Source organism: Beta vulgaris, chromosome 7, assembly GCF_026745355.1.
Source record: "Beta vulgaris subsp. vulgaris cultivar EL10 chromosome 7, EL10.2, whole genome shotgun sequence".
Taxonomy (NCBI): domain Eukaryota; kingdom Viridiplantae; phylum Streptophyta; class Magnoliopsida; order Caryophyllales; family Amaranthaceae; genus Beta; species Beta vulgaris.
Genome location: NC_079208.1, coordinates 27,715,024 through 27,733,298, shown reverse-complemented (window position 1 = coordinate 27,733,298; position 18,275 = coordinate 27,715,024). Strand labels below are relative to the sequence as shown.

At 35.6% G+C, this 18,275-nt stretch overlaps 1 protein-coding gene across 1 annotated transcript; it reads right to left on the bottom strand.

Moving 5' to 3' along the window:
- Positions 1-627: 627 nt before the first annotated feature.
- Positions 628-8,362, bottom strand: LOC104899089 (UDP-glucuronic acid decarboxylase 2). Its single transcript, XM_057390693.1, has 7 exons — positions 7,601-8,362; positions 6,821-6,963; positions 4,216-4,295; positions 4,016-4,099; positions 3,833-3,907; positions 1,924-2,016; positions 628-1,185 (listed from the first exon to the last, which is right to left on the bottom strand). The coding sequence occupies exons 1-7, from the start codon at positions 8,224-8,226 to the stop codon at positions 970-972; spliced, it is 1,317 nt and encodes a 438-aa protein (XP_057246676.1). The 5' UTR covers positions 8,227-8,362; the 3' UTR covers positions 628-969.
- Positions 8,363-18,275: the final 9,913 nt, after the last annotated feature.

The window sequence follows — 18,275 nt, the reverse complement described above, 5'->3', positions numbered from 1 at the left end:
ATAAAAACCGATAAATGGATTTGGGTAATAATTTAGAACCCGACTCAGATCTATTTTTTCCAAGAATGATCCAGATCCTATCCAGATCCATAGGTTCCAAAATTTGAAAATCCAAATTCGTAAAAAATGGATCTGAATCAATAGATTCAAGTAGGGTCCATTATCCACTACCATCTCTAGGTATAGAACTTTACCAAAGTCCAAAACTCACATGCTCCACCTTGGCATTTGTCTTTTATGCAAAAAGACATATTTGCCCTAGTGATATGCTATTTTGACATCTCACTTTAAGACGTATATCCAAGCTTTATATAATGCACACATATCACTTTTACAAGTAATGATAAAATTAGATCTGAAACTCTTAGATCTGTGTTAGAATTGACAGTTCAGGAGAAGCCTTCACCTAATTAAGCTCATCAATCTTAATCAACCATTTTGTTTGTGGACGTGATGCAAAGTCGGGTTGACTGGAACTCTATTCCAAATTTCTTGAAAATATACCATCGGTCAAAAAATTTATCAACAATTAATGGCTACAATCGCATCAACGACAAAATGTTAGGTTGAAGGAAGGTAGGGGAACAGAGAAAGAACAGTGCACCAAAAATAAAATATACTCGTAACTAACTATAATCGATTTATGTTATTATTACCCATTAAAGAATAACCTGCCAGAGATGTAAATAAACTGGATACTGAATAGTAATGCAGCGTCTACATGAATATCAGCAAAAAGGAACAAAAATAGGACAATATATAATATAAACGCTGAAGGCTATATAAACTCTACATATCTATACTCTGAGAAAAGGAAACCAATTGGGGGCCAAATCTGCAACTACTTGAGCCTTGAGATACTACTCGAGCCTTGCGATGGTATACAGTAGAGAGATAGTTAGGGGAGAAATGGAGCCGAGATCTTTTTGTGCCAGAATCGCTCCTAAAGACACAAAAGTCGAAGAGATCTTAGAACGCGGTGGTATCTCCTCCCTTCTGGTCACCAAAAATACGCTGCCTGAAGTCGGAAACCATCATAGGTAGACCTTTTCGAAGTGCGATCTTAGGCTCCCAGCCGAGCAACTCTTTCGCCTTAGAGATGTCAGGCTTCCTCTTGTGGGGATCATCCTCTGTGTTAGGTTTAAATTCTATCTTTGCATTTGGATCTATTGTTTCCTGGACCACCTGAAAAACAACCAAATGCATGTTTGAAACGAGAACAGGTTGAATCTTGGGGGAGGGGAGGCTTGCATACATCTATCTCTAATATTGGATTTTTTTTTTCAAATATTATGAATATATATAATATGGTTTTTAAACTAAGGGTGCGTTTCCTTCATATGAACTGAAATTATTACTGAACTGAACTTATTACACCTCAAGGACCTAATCAATTCTGTTTCACCTTATGTTTAAACTTTGATTGGACCTAGTGAACCCTGAAACTCAAATTTTGTTTTTTCTAGTAAAGAGAATCCACCCTACATGGAGGGGCAGTTTCGGTAAGAAGATTAAAAAGATAGGTCAAGAGGTCCTCCATGTATGATGGAGGATGGGTTTGGCACTTGTTCATCACCCATATATTAGCTACCACTTATATTTTCTACATGGTAAACAAGACTTTTACTTTTCCATGTTCACACTGCGGAAGACGCAACTATTAAAGCTCAACAATTTGAACTCAAACCACGTAAATACACCTACTACATATTAGTAGCAGTACATGGTAGGACATCTTTCTGGAGAGGACAAATGCAATAAAGGGCATAGGACATTCAAGGTGGTCCGAAGGTTGGTGAAGAGTCCTCAAAGTGGAACAGCGACAACGACCCGAAGTTTGAAAATTTTGATAGAAACTAACACCGACAACGAGAATTATATAACGATAAAAAATGTGACAAAGAAAAGAATTTGACAGAGTACCTTGGCAAGTTCAAGCATGGTAAATTCACCAGGGTTCCCTAGATTAAAAGGACCCACATGTTCACCTTCCATAAGGCGCATTAGACCCTCAACCTGTTATTCAAAAACAGATTACATAAATATCTAGTAAAAATCCCAGATGTTTAAAAATTAGATTAAAGTAGAACATTTTAAAGTAAAACGCACGGCAACTTAAGATATTTTTTTTCATCAAACTTCACTATTAATTTCAACTACTTGATGTAGGAAAAAGGACAAACTCATTACAGATAAACGTACAGGCAAAGGTTGTATTGATTGGGGACCATGTGCAAGTGCAACATAAAATACTAGTGCTATAGATCACCATATTCAGTGCGCAGAACTATTTAAGCACAAAATAAGGCAAATCCTTCTGTTGAAACCTACAAATGCAATAAAATTATATAACATTGGGGACCCTTTTCTTATGTTAAGTAAGTTATCTCCATAAAGGGCGCAACTTTATTATTATTATTGAGATGGCTCGCTTCAAAGCTCAGCCATGCATTTGACAAATGTTCAACATTTGTTTCTTTTTGTTGTTGAAGAACAAAGTAGAAACAACTACAATTAATTCTTAAATTCACCCGAATATTATTTTTTTCCAATCCACAATTGATTCTCAGTTATTACCATTAACTTTCCATCCCAACATACATTAATAAAAGATCGATAACAGTTAGGTAAACTATTTACGCATTACTAGCTTTGATCTTATAGACTTCACTTTTACGCAACATAACCAGGCATCACCAGTTCACCAGTTCGTCACAACCACTACAAGCATAAAAGTTGTACTAGTAAAACCATTTTCTGCAAGTATAGATGCCATTTCACATGGGATCAACCCACCATCTACTCCCTCCGTTTTTTCTAATTGCTACATTTTTTCTTAAATTTTTGTTTATTTTTAATTGCTATATTGTTTAAACTATCCTTATTTGGGGGTAATTGATCCGCCAAAAATTAATACTATCATACTACCACCGTTTTATTTTTAATAGTTACACACTTACAATTACACTTTTCACGCATTCCGATTCACTCCTTTGAACTTTATATCTCTAATTTTGTATTTGTAAAAAGTCGATATAAATGTACATATCGGGACGAATCAAACAAGACCCCACATGACTATATTTTTACATAATTATAAATCACAAATGATAGTCAAAGCAAAATTTGTAAGTAGTGTCGAAAGTGAGAGTGTAACTATTAAACGGAACGGATATAGTATTTGTTTTCCTTTTATTCCACCAAAAAGTACTCTTTTTTTTTTACTTTTACCCCATATTTTACATTAAGGCTTCATTTGCTTGGTTTTAAGACATTTTCATTGTAAAATGATTTCATGGAAAACAATTTACAAAGAAAAAAACAATTCCAAAATTAATTTTTCATTATTTAGTTCTATATAAGAAAAATGAAAGGAAAAGTAAGGAGTTAGTAAGAGGAGTGTACAATAGAGATAAGGAAAAGGAAGGGAAAATAATTTTCTATCATTGATAGAGCAATTTTACTCCTAGGGAAAATAGTTTTATACTACTTTGCAAACCAAACAATGTAAAATTGAATATAGAGGAAACTAATTTTTCATAAAAATGTTTTACGCCTTATCAAACGGAGCCTAAATGGGTCAAAAAGAACCCTCCACATTGCCTAGACTCTTGTGCATAACACAATGTGGCAATTAAAAAGAAACGAAAGCAGTAGTAAACTATGGCTTAATCATTAAAATGAACCCTTGTAAAAGAAGATGCTTAGCATATCAAGATACCACTCTACAACAAATCATCAAACATATAGTAAAAAGAAACTCATTGTAATTACCAAGCTGTGCTAATGAAAGGTAAAGAACAACCGGCTGCAATCAAAGAGAAAAACTTACCAAGTCAGAAACAAACTGGAAACTCCTGGTCTGCTTACCATCACCATAAACAGTCATGGGAACTTTCCTCAGCGCCTGAAATATGTCTCAGTTAAATTTAGAAGCAAACCAAGTTCAGACACAGTACTAAATAAGTGTAATCTACTTATCTACTAAAAGAGAAGCATGTAATTTTCTTGTTACCTGTGCAACAAAGTTGCTAACAACGCGACCATCATCAATGCACATCCGAGGCCCATAAGTGTTGAAAATCCTAGCAATTCTCACCTGTATAGAATGACAAACATTAGAAAACAAGAAGTTGCCCAAAGTATAATTATAAAATAGATCACTGATTAGTTGCTGGATCTCAAAAATATTTAATTAATTGAGTCAGTACCGACCTCGACATCAGCGCCTCGGTGGTAGTCCATGGCCAATGTCTCTGCCGTACGCTTTCCCTCATCATAACAACTTCGAACACCTAAAACACGTCCACCACAATTCTTACGAATATTTTTTTTAATTAAAAATATTATTAGCTACTAACTCCACGATCTACACCAAATGCAGGAACACAAATACTTTCCAGAAAAAATCTATTAGCTCCACGTCACCCAACCCCAACACATCCAAAAAAAATTAATATTTTCGCATTCTACTAATGAACAAAGAAGTACTAGACTCCTAGGTGAGACGACTGCCTCACACTACAAATATTCAATACATTAAAAAGATACTTTCCTACAAGTAATGAGTCACCATCCCTAGAATATCCCCCCTCCCTGGTTCTCACCGTATGTTAATGTGAAGCTATTTCATACAAATTACTGACTTAAAAGTATATTTTCCAATGTGATAGGTGCATCATTATTCGTACCTATATAACTCTTAACTCTTCATTAAACCTCAAATACCCGTGTTGAATTATCGACACTACACCATATAAATGACACTTGCACAATTCACGTCAGACACTTGCACAATACCCGTGTCCTACACAAGTACCAATAGTTCATACAATTCTAATGAGAATTACTTTACCAAGATGAAAGCCACTTCACAACTCTAAGAAAAGTACTACCAAGAGTTTTCTTTTAGAAGTGAAAATATCTAGAACCCACAACTCTCCAAATGAAATTAAAAAAAAAAAAAAGATATGTGCCATTCAGCCATAGTGAGCAAGTCAATAAAGATCCCTAGTCTAATATGTTAGGCAAATGGAAGAAAATGACTTGTATTACTTATTGGAATTCTGCTGCTAATTCTTTGTTTAACAAAGAATTTCAGTTCTGCTCCCATTTAGGTACAACTTGCTTGAGACTAGAAACAGAGCTCCTTGATTAGTGGTCCCGCAAATCACGGGTTTTTTCATGATAGATCTGAGCAGATCTAAACAAATGTTCAGACCACCAACAACCACGTGGCTCATTTCTCTTAATTCCACAACCCCAAAAGTGGGGGAAAAAGCAGGAAAACCCCAAAAAAGTGGCCTTTGTACTTTTTTTCCACTCAACGAACAATAGGTCCACGTGGCATATGTTTCTGTTACTTTCCCACGCAAGCTAGCAAAGCTCATAAAGTCTATGCTAACCTAAATTTTCATTCAAATGTCTTCCTAATTTAATACTCCCTCCATCCTTATTCAGCTATTACTTTCCTCCGCTCTGAATTAAATACAACAAAAGCACTTTATAAACTTTGACTAAAATTTATAATTTATACATAATGAAAAACATAATCAGGTGGAATCTTGTCAAATTCGTATTGTGACATATTTTCATAAAATGTGATTTTTATAATTTTTACTTATATGTAATTATAGATATTTTTGGTCAAAATAACGTCTCAATATACGTAAAAGTGCATTTGTTACCTTTAAAACGAAACGGAAGAGATTTTGCAAAGTTTAAAAAAACGTGAATATCTTTTATTCCATTCAAATAAAAATTATCAAACATCGAATCTAATAAGACTAGACATAAGTACATAACTACACTTGTAAAAAAAAATCTGAATAATAGTTTGCTTTTCCATTTAGAAAATGTACTGTAACAAGTAAATATAGATTGAGAGAATACATAAAATCCTATAACAGTGTTTTGTGATTTTTATATACGAAAAAGTATAAACATGTAGGATCTTGTTAGAATCGTCTCGATGAATATTTTCACAATATCAACTTTTTATAATTCTAAAATTAACAAATTCAGAATATATTAGTAGTTAAAATTATGTATAGGCAAGCGTGTTCGAAAGAGTTTACTAAGGGTATGAATATTGGGAGTCTGAAGGAGACAGTCTTGAGCAAAGACTTTAACGGCTCGTTTGGTAAGAGGTCATAAATGGTGGGAATGTGATGCATTTTAGTGTAAATTTGTACTACAAATTCAATGTCTTTATTATGGTAATGCTACTTCATCTCAAAATTTCCATTTTCTTCCTAAAAACTCATTATAATCCATTACCACTTGAGAATATGATATTAGGTGGTAATGGAAATTTATAAAGGAAAACTCATGTTTTGTCATAAAGTTCCATTTTCATGGTCATTGACATAAGAACTTCTTTACACATTTACACTATATTTCATTACCAAACGAGCCGTAAGAGTTTTGGAATGGGTTTGATAATTCAAGTTTCCATCCAAGACTATCATGCAAGAGGTTAAATTTCTAAACCACTTAAAACGAGTCTGAAGTGAGTCTCTAAAATTAAAAAGTAGTGGATTGATGTGGCAGAGTTGACTCTGGAGTTGAGTATGAGCATAAACTCACACTAAGCATTTTCAAACAAAGAAAGTATTATGAGTACTGTACATGTGAAATGACAAAATTGAACCTTGAACAAAATTCATAACGCTCCCCATATCACATCGACACATGTTTTGCAATTACAATAAATACAACCCAAAAACTTTATATTATACGTCACATATTTTGTGAGAAAACTATGCACAAACCATGTGATAATGCAAGGAAATTAAGGAGGAGAGAGAAAGAGGAGTACCAATGGGATTAACGTTGCCCCAGTAAGTCTCTTTCTGAGGGTGCTCCAATGGGTCACCATAAACTTCACTGGTACTTGTTAGAAGAAACCTTGCACCTACTCTCTTTGCTAATCCTAGCATGTTCAATGTTCCCACCACATTTGTCTTGTTAATTCATCTAGTTAAGAATTCACATTCATTTAATACATTGCTACAATGCTACTTCAAATAACCGAGATCCAATCACATATACATATTTCAAATCTTCCATTGTATGTTCAACTAACTATTGCTGCATATTTAGATTCTACGACTGTATAATTAACTTCTACGACTACATTAATGGACATCATAATTACAAAAAAAGTAATTTGATTTACAAAATTCGTTCATCTCGGGTATTACCTAGCAAATTCTCCTTTTGTTTAAGGCTCTGACCGTTCTGTATACTAAAAAAAATCCTTTCATAAATTCATAGAATTTTCTCTTAGGCAATACGTCGAACACCTGGTCCACATGCAGTTCTAATCAAAGAAAAGTTATAGAAGAAAAATTCCATACATGATCAATTACCCAGAAAGATAAAATCACACTTTTCTTAGAAAATTCCCCAGAAAACGAAATGCACCCCGAAAAAATCAAATTCTTTCACTTAACAAAAAAAAAAACACCCAATTAAAAACTTTAGCATGAAAAACATCAATTTAGACTCAAAAGCACCAAATTTCACACCTAATTTTTTCCAGATAAAAAAATCAAATAAAAGACATAAAAACAAGAAGACGAAAGGAAAAAAAAAGGATATGATAGTTTTGACGGGGTTGTGCTTGTAATGAACAGGGGAAGCAGGGCAAGCCAAATGATAGATCTGATCAACTTCTAACAACAAAGGTTCAACGACGTCGTGTCGGATCAACTCAAACCTAGGGTTTCCAAAATGATGCATCACATTCTCTTTCCTCCCAGTGAAGAAATTATCCACTACAATGACGCTATCACCTCTCGCAATGAGACGGTCCACAAGGTGTGACCCGACAAACCCGGCCCCACCAGTCACAACTATCCGCAAGCCTTTTCGTTTCAGCCCCAGCGGAACTTTCCCAGATCGGAATCCATCCGTAACTCGGTGACTTAACATACGAGTTGACTCGCTGCTAAGGAACGATTCTCCCCCGATTGACTCCTGCATGTTGTTATAGTTGTTGCCAACGCGGGTTGTTGTTGTTGTTGTTGTTGAGATTGGGAGGAGAGAGAAAATGAGAGTGGCAATGGCAATGCCGAGAAAGAGAAAGACGATGCGTTGTTCGCGAAGAAGGTAGTGAATAGGACGAGTGACGTTGAACCATGGTTTTTGAGGTTTGGGTGAGTATGGTTCGGATTTCAGGTGAGATTCTTCGTGGCCTCTGAAGATCAGCTCCGAAGCCATGGAAATCGGCTCTGGAGTCAGTTAACTCGGATCGGTGCTGAGTTGGGCTGGGATTTCTACCGAGTTTGAGAAAGGGAGGGAGGAAGAAATCTGGAATTTTTTTTCCTTTGAAGGTGTCTGAAGTTTTTCTTGGGTTAAATATGCGTTTGGGATTGAAATGCAATTACGAGGGTGCCCCCCTTTTTCTCTACTAGTTTTTTTTTTTTTTTTTTTGGGATTAGTATATTCTTTTCTTTCTTTTTTTTGGTATGATGATTAGTATATTCTTTAATGGTTTTTTTTTTAAATAGAGGTAAAAAAACATATATTTTACAGACCGTCCTTGTGAAGGTAACACTTAAAATGTCATTTATAAGGGTTTAATACAATGATCAATTTTGAATGAAAGCTGAACTAAATGACCGATGTTAGCTATCCAATCATCAAGTTTGCTTGCTTACCGATATAAGTGTTGAATGCGATAAGAACTGAAACAAAGTAGAAGGATTTCAATATCTTCTATGATAAGTTGAATTTGCCAAGGAGCTTTTCAACTGTTGTTGACCGCATTGATTGCTAAAAGATTATCATATTCGATTTGGATATGTTGAATGCCCTGCTGTAAAGCTAGGAGAAGACCCTTTTGAAAAGTCGGTGCCTCGGGAACAAAAACTGGGGCAGATCCTAAATTATAAGCTTATGCAGTTATGAGATCCCTTTGGTTGTTATCATTGATAATTCCAGCACCAGCAGAGTTATGGGAAATCGAGCCGTCAAAATTGAGCTTGAAAAAGGATGGAAGTGACGGAACCCAAGCAACAGGAGTGATGGGAGGATGGCAAGACGCGGAGTTTTGCATGTGTGAAGTGAAGGGAGTACCTGCAAGTTGACAAGAATCAATCGCAGTACGTAAATTCTATTCTTCAAAAAGAAATTCAGCTTTGTGAAGGACTCTATGATTATTGAATGAAGCATTATTAAAGATAATATCACTCTTTTCTTTCCAAATGACCCAGGTTAAGAAACTTTAAGAGATTCATGCGCTTTGAAGGGCTAGAACGAATTAAAAAGCGATGTTTCTGTATGGTTGACAGTTAACCGTGAGCAGGTTTCACTACAAGAAAATAGGTTTTGAGCGACGGATTTGAAACTTAAGGGCAACAAAACTAAATTTCGTGGCCCATAATCGAAAACAAGGGCGATGAGTTGATTTTGTTGCCCTAGTGTACATTATGGGGCGACTAAACTTTTTGTTGTTGCCCAAATTCATATTTGGGCGTCGAAAATAAGTTTTGGTTGCCCAATTCTTTTATTAGGCGACAAAACGATGTATTACTTTGCCCTTATTTAGTAAATGGGCCACTTCAAATCTATGATTCGTTACCCATACCCAAAAGAAAATAGCGCAAAAAAAGCCGCTTTAAATATTTCCCACGAAATCAAGTATGTTTCTCCTCCTCTCACACCCTCAAGGCTTCAACTGCTCTCCTCCTCCTCAAGTCACACTGTCTTCGGTTCCGCCCTCATCTTTCTCTTTTTCCCGGCGAATTATTGATGCTTCCGCTGATGAGATCTTCGACATGTCTCAGGTGATGAGTTTAATTGTGATGACGTTTCTCAGGTGGTGATGTGTAACACCCCGATAATTCTCTCTTTCTAGAAAATACTTTTATAACAAATCTAGAGAATTACCCAGGCATTATCGCCCGTGTGAAAACGTTTCGGCTTACTCAGAATTTTGCAGCGGAAAACTTTCTAAAACAAAACCAACTTTATTAAACTTATGAAAATAAGAGTCAAACAATGTTTGAACTGAAACACACCAACTTAAAGCTAAAGTCTGAAAATATAAATTCCTAGAAACAACTTAAATACTATAATGTCACAAAAGCCTCTCCATTCCAGATTCCCCAATGGTATGCATCTTCGAACCTGTAATGTCAATGCTTTCTTGACTCTGCTCCCCCGAAGGATCACCACAGGATCAATAGGCAAAGCCATGATCACAAACACAGACAAGCACGTAATCAGCAAAGCTGAGTACTACATATCAGACAAAATAATCCTAAACATGATACTACAACACAACTGTAGAATAAAATAATAATAACATAACAACTGCAGATGACTCTTACTGAACTAGACTCTAACTTTTATTTCTTCTTTAAATGGAATAGTTATTGGGACGAGTTGACTATACTGAAATAGGAAATACGGTCATGACTCCGTAAACCAGAATGACCTGCGATATCGAGGAACCTTTGAACTAAAGAGGAATGGTGATCAATCCAACCTCGAAGATACATATCACGGCGGACTATGTACCCAACCCTTAGTGTCCAACTCTAGACGTGCACCAGTCTAAAGTCTATAACCTATTCTCGTTTCACTTTACGTTGCATTCATTTTATACTTGTGTTGACACCAACCAAGCACATAATACTCACAACTAACTAATCACATAACATCACAAAACTCCTTTTTAATCTTAGAATTAATAAGTGTTCACAACTTAGCATCCAAGACTCTTTTAACTTCTTTTATTCTTACTAACTTGCCTGTTGAACCTAGCCAACAGTAAACTGTACCTTTATATAGGTATAACTCAAAATTACCAAATAAGATCCTCGGTTCTTATAAGATAAATGATAACTCAAAGAATCCATGATTCCAATTTACTTACATTAATTCACTCACGAATTAATACCAAACTAAACTTAGTTGCTTGCATCAAACTTCCATACAAACAAGTCATACTTAAACATATTCTTAGTTTACATGTAGCATACAAGCAAATAACATGTAAAGCCATCTCAGTAAATCATATATATGAACTACAAGGTCCTATACATGATACTACAAATTAAAAACATCCCTAGAGCATGTTTCTAACCATTTAGCACGTAGACTATGTACGTACTCTCGTATAAACGTAACGGTAGGCCACTTTTAAGCACTAAAAGTCCCCTACAGTGAATTCTCCGCCTAAAACAACCAAAATCAAGTAAATACTTGTACTAAAAAAAATACAGCAACTTTAAAACGTCCCAAACCCTTTTAAACTTCTTTAAAAATCGTTTTTATAATTTAAACTCTCATTATTTTTAATCCCTAGTATAGATAAACTATTCTAGTGATTAAAAACCATTAAAAACCTTAAAATATTAACTTTCTGAATTTCCAGCAACTATAAAATTTTCTAAACCTTCTGAAAATATTTTAAATGAATATAAAAATCGTATTCCAATCAAAATTCATATTCATACTCTAAATATACGATTTCTAGTGATTTAAAACCCTAAAAATCACATCTTTCATGATTAAAACTAAAAATAATAAATCTGAAATTTTTCTTTTATACATATGATCCGAAAAATATATATTTCATAATAAAAATAATAACTCAAATCGAAATCATGCAAATAATAATAAAATAACAATAAAAATTAGAACTTTAATGGAATCTTAGCAAAGTTTTGGAAAGAGTTGCAAAAGGCTCTTGGCACAAGACTGGATTTTAGCACTGCTTTTCATCCAGCAAGTGATGGTCAAACAGAACGCACAATTCAAACCCTTGAAGATATGTTAAGAGCATGTATATTAGATTTTCAAGGAAGTTGGGAAAAATACCTACCATTGGTTGAGTTTTCATACAACAACAGCTATCAAGCTAGTATTAAAATGGCACCATATGAAGCACTCTATGGTAGAAGGTGTAGAACACCTCTTTGTTGGAGCGATATTGATGAAGCTCGAATGATTGGACCTGAATTGATACAAGAGACAACAGATAAAGTACGCTTGATTCAAGCTAGAATCAAAGCTGCACAAGATAGACAAAAGAATTATGCTGATCGTAGAAGAAGACCACTAGAGTTCATGGTAGGAGATCATGTCTTCTTGAAAGTTTCCCATACTAAAGGTGTTATGAGATTTGGTCAGACAGGAAAGCTAAGTCCGAGGTATATTGGTCCATATGAGATTCTTGAACGAGTTAACGAAGTTGCTTATCGATTAGCACTACCAACAGACTTGGATAAAGTGCACAATGTTTTTCATGTGTCGATGTTAAGGAAGTATATGCCTGATCCTAGCCATGTTATCAGACACGAGCCCCTACAACTAAGAAATGATTTGACATACGAAGAAAAACCAATTGAGATTCTAGATCGTAGGGACAAGCAACTTAGGAACAAAGTGATCCCTATGGTTAAGATTCTATGGGCTAACCATTCGTCATCAGAAGCAACATGGGAAGTTGAGGACCAAATGAAATCCAAATACCCTCACCTATTTGCTTGAATCATCTTGTTGCAATTTTGCAACGTCATTATTTGCTTATGTAATGATATGTATATGTGAATATATGATTTGAAATAACATTATAAATGAAATGTATGATGTTCGGTACCTAATCACGTTTATGAAGTTTCGAGGACGAAACTTTTCTAAGGGGTGAGGATGTAATACCCCGAACCTTAATGTCGTTTTATTAATTATTAATTATGTCTATTAGCGTAATTACGTTCTAATTTTCTTTAAAATGATTTCGGTTAAAATTATTTTCCAAAATAAATATATTTACTTAGTTATTGTGAAAAGCGATTTAAATCATGATAAATGATTTTATTTACAATGTAGTTTATCTCTTTAATATTTAGATAAAAGTCAAAGTTGAAACACTTGAAATAGCAAAATTTGACTTTTTGACATCAAAGAAAATGAGAAAGAAAAAGGAATGAAGAAAGCTAATATTCAGCTTCTCCAAACCCACACACAACCGACCCACACCTCCCCCTACTTCCCTCTTTGTTCCCTACTCTAAGCTCTCTTATGGTGAACCACCATTCATCCTCTACCACCTTCATTTCTTGTCTCCAAAATCTGTTTATAAATTGATAGAAGAACTAAGCTTGAAAATTAGAAATTAAACCCACAAAAACTCACAAAAATTCTCTTCTTCTCACTTCTCTCCTCACGGCACCACCTGGCACCACCATTGGCGCACCACCACTCTGCGCGCCACCACCCCTGACTGACGGAGTCGCGTCAGTCCTCACCGCGACCACGTCGCAGTTGCAGCCGTCGACGCTGCTCACCCTCTCCTCTTTCCTTCGCTTCCCTCTCTCTCTTCTGCTTCGTTCACTCGCTGCTGGTGCCCCACCAACGAACACCACTTTCTGCCGCCGTAGTGCGCTGCCGAGCCTCGCCGCCGTTCCCCCTGCTCGCCGCAGCACAGCTTCCCTTCCCTGCCGCCTCTGTTTCGTCCCTGCTCCAAGTGAGCAGAGGTACTATATCCCTCTTCCCTCCTTTCATTTCCTTTTAAAAATCTGATTTCAAATGTTAATGCAAGCCCAATATTTACATTGTTAAATGCTTAGTTATGAGCCTAGAATCTGATTTGCAACTCAATTTTATTGTTGCATGTGTATTAGTTGGGCTCAAAATCTGATTTTCTTATAATATTAGTGAAGCTACTTTTATATATTGGGCTAATGGAGTTAAATTGAAACTGATTTAGTGTTTTATTGGGTCATGTTAGTTTAACTTATTAGCTAAACATGATGTTTGGGCTTATAATCTGATTTACTTAGTTAAGTCACTTAAGTTAATTTTGTTGTTTTGATATATTGGGCTTAAGTGGACTGTTTTGTTGTTTTGATTAAGACACTTAGTTTAGCTTAAACCTTTGACTAGTTGGGTTGATAATTATACTAAGAATTAATTAAAAAGGTTAGGTTAAAATAATTAATTACTAGTCCTTATAATCTGAATTTTTTTGTAAGTTAATATTTAGAACACTAAACTTGTATAAGGAACTTCATAAGTTTATTAACTACCAATGTAGGAGGTTAATGCCAATTTTAAATAATTAGAATAAAGTAAATAACCAACCTAGTTTAGTGATCATGCGAAAACTTATGGTTGTTCATGGATGAATAATTTGATAAGCTATATAATTAATTTTAGTTTCTAAAGCATATTAGAAGTTCGAATTATATTAATTAGTGGTCATTACATTAATGATAATAATGGTTCAAGTTTAGTAATAAATACACCTAAGTTTATTTAGAAAGTAATGAGTTGTTTGATGGTAATAATATATGCTACTCATTGGTTAACTTTTATTTATAATAAGGTTCAAGGTTGATAATGTCTTCCTATTATTAAAAGAATATTAGAAGTAATGGTATGAACTATAAGGTAAACTTGAACTTAATTATGCTTAAGTATAACTCGAATGTCTAAAAATATTTTATGGGTAATCTCACGCCTAAAGAACGATTGTTTAGGAAGAACGAAACGTCTAATTAAATAGTAATAAATTTATATTCAATTATTTATTAGATTAAGAGAAGGAATATTACAAGCCTCCCCCGGCTCTCAAGGAAACGTAGCTACGGTACCAGGTAACGTCTACTGCTAACACCCACAATTCCTTTCGAATGATGTTTTATGGTATTTCGCACTATGTTGTTGATGTATGGATTGTGGGATATGAAATGTTTATGAATATGATGATTTTCGAAGAAATGAAATGATTTTGATGTTTATGAAATATGAGTATGATAATGCTATGATCTTAATGATGTTTCATGATTACGATTACAATGATGTAATGTAATTATGATATGTAAAAGGAACGAAAACATGATAAAGTAAAGTGAAATATGGTTCTTGGCAAGTATGTGGGCACCGAAAGTGTCACCTATGTTGTGGCCGCCTTTCTGATAAAATGTGGCACCGAAAGTGTCACCTATGTTGTGGCCGCCTTTCTGATAAAATGTGGGCATCGAAAGTGTCACCTATGTTGTGGTCGCCTTTCTGTATGTTTTTAGGAGACGTCCCTATATGTGATACTCGCCAAGTTACCAAAGTAATAAAGTAAGATGAAAAGATAATGGAGATTATTATGATATATTTATGAAATGCTATGTTTGTGAAATGATTTTATTATCTTCTCTTCTCCCTGTTTGCTAACAAAATGAATTGAAATGTTTTACAATGTTAGAGTAGTATGTTACTGAGCCTCGGCTCATGACGATTTGTTTTCTGTTTTAGGTACTGGTGATGATAACGGGATGGCGTAGCTGTGAGGAGTTGTTTAATTTTAAGCTTTCTTAAAATACTTAGGGTTTAGTTTATGTCAAACTATGTCAGTTGCTAAGTTTCAACTTTAGTTTTGTTAAAGGGACAATTAAGATGCTTTAAGTTATAATATGTTTAAGTTATGAGTATATGTTAGCCTTGTGCTTTCCACTCGGAAAGTACGGCGGTAACGCACCGACCCTCTAGGTTCCGCTGCTAATGACTCTCTAATTAACCTAATAATGATGATTAGAGGTCGGGGCGTTACAGACTTGGTATCAGAGCCAAGGCTTCGATACCTTAAGCTTAACCTTCACGGTTTTGCGTAAATTACTAACTAATGAGATGAAGTAAATTAGTAAAAAGGAATCGAAGGACTAGATAATAGTTTTAATGTAAAAATGATCATGAATCAAGGTCTTAACTTTTAAGGTAATATAAAAATATGATTAAATAAGTTTTAAAGTTTCTTAAATATAAAGTGTCTGAGTGATAGGATCGGGGAAGGGAATGTTTTGACAATTTCTTATAATGCTGTTATGGATGAATATGACATTTGAAACATGAGATGTCTGATGATGCTAGAAAATGGCAACGATTGAAAGTGAACCTACAAATGGAGGGAATGGAAACAATGAGTCAGATGTTACGCTAGCAGAAATGAGGGCAAGGATTGATGCTCTAAGAGGTGATCCTGTCTTTGGAGATACATCTGGAAATGCACACGAAAATAATGGTAACGGAAATGGAAACGGAAATCAAATGGACTTTATGAGAATGATGATGGAACTGATGCAAGGAAACCGGCAAAGGGCCAAAACAGAGCCAGAAGAGTGCTCGAATATGTTCAAAAGATTCTCCGCTCACAGGCCACCAAGCTATGATGGAAAGCCGGATCCCACTGAATTTGAAGAATGGATAAACAGCATGGAAAAGCTCTTTGATGCCACCCAATGTCCGGATAAGTGGAAAGTAAATTTTGCAGTGTTTTACCTAAAAGGGCAAGCTGATCTTTGGTGGAAGACCGCCAAGGAAATGCAAAATCAACCTGGGTTTGGATGGGATGGTCTGAAGGAGGCTATGAGGAATCAATTCTACCCTCAATCACTACAGCTACAGATGGAATCAGAATTCATTCATCTGAGGCAAAGGAATATGACTGTACTGGAATATGCTGTGAAATTCAATGAATTAGCTCGGTTTGCTCCTGATCTTGTGACTACAGATCGGCAAAGAATGAACCGCTTTGAAGGGGGTCTGAGTTTAGATCTCCAGGAAAGGCTTGCTGCACATATGAGTAAGTCATACCAAGAGTTATATGATCGGGCTATAAATGTTGAAAGAAAAGTGAAGCTAAGGAAGGACGTTTATGAGAGTGGGAAAAGAAAAGGGAAAGTTCAAGAAGTTTCATCACACAATGCTTTCAAGAAGCAGAACACAGGGTTCTCAGGAAACAATAATGGTCAAAAGATAGTTGCTCAATGCAGCAGGTGCAACAAATGGGGCCATGTAGCCAGAGATTGTCGAAAAGGAACTGATCAGTGCTATCGGTGTGGTAAGACGGGCCATGTAGTTATGAACTGCCCGACTCTTAACTGGAAGAATGAAAATGCTAATAACCGTGGGCCAGTGCAAAGGAACAATTCTCAGAACTATGGTTATGATAGGAATGCAAGTAATAATGCCAACAGAAACCCTCCACGTGGACCTCCACAAGCAGGACGAGTGTTCATGATGCAGAAAGAAGAAGCTGAGGCTGATGACACCGTTATTACTGGTACTTTTCCTGTCAACTCAATGCCTGCTTATGTTCTTTTCGATTCCGGAGCTTCTCATTCATTTGTGTCTACCACATTTGCTAAAAGTCTAAAAGTAGAACCATGCCCTGAATTCCTTAACTTAAATGTTGCCTTGCCAAATGGTCAAACCCTGTCATGCAATGTCCTATATAGGAATTGTTCTATTCTTATAGGAACCTATAAATTTCTTGTGAACTTAGTTGAGTTTGAGTTAACTGACTTTGATGTAATTTTGGGGATGGATTGGCTATCCAAATATAAAGCTGACATAAATTGCCTCAAACACGAGATAACCCTTAGAACACCAGATGGGTGTAAAGTTTCTTATCAAAGAAGAAATGTTAAACCAAAAACAATCTCAACCTCAAAAGCTTTCAAGCTACTCGAGAAAGGTTGTCGTGGATATCTTTGTCATATACAAGACCTAAGCACACCTGAACCTTCTCTGAGTGACATTCCCACAGTATGTGAATATCCCGATGTATTCCCAGAAGAGATACCTGGCATGCCTCCACAGAGGGAGATAGACTTCAGTATTGAACTTATTCCAGGATCTGCTCCCATATCTAAAGCACCATACAGAATGGCACCAGCTGAGTTGCGAGAATTAAAGACACAACTAGATGAATTACTTGAGAAAGGATATATTCGACCAAGTGTGTCGCCATGGGGTGCACCAGTGCTATTTGTGAAGAAGAAAGATGGAAGTATGAGATTATGTATTGACTATCGGGAACTGAACAAGATCACCATCAAGAATAAATATCCGTTGCCCCGCATCGATGACCTTTTTGATCAACTAAGAGGTGCAAGTATCTTCTCTAAAATTGATCTAAGATCTGGATACCATCAACTCCGCATCAAACCTGAAGATATATCAAAGACCGCTTTCAGAACCCGATATGGTCATTATGAATTTACAGTGATGCCATTTGGGTTAACTAATGCCCCTGCAGCTTTCATGGATTTGATGAACCGAGTTTTCAAATCATACCTTGACAAGTTTGTAGTTGTGTTTATTGATGACATTCTGATATATTCGAGAAATTCAAGAGAACATGAAGAACACTTGAGAATGATACTAGAACTCTTAAGAGAAAAGAAGCTATATGCCAAGTTGAAGAAATGTGAGTTCTGGTTAAAAGAAATTGCCTTCCTAGGGCACATAATTTCTGAAAATGG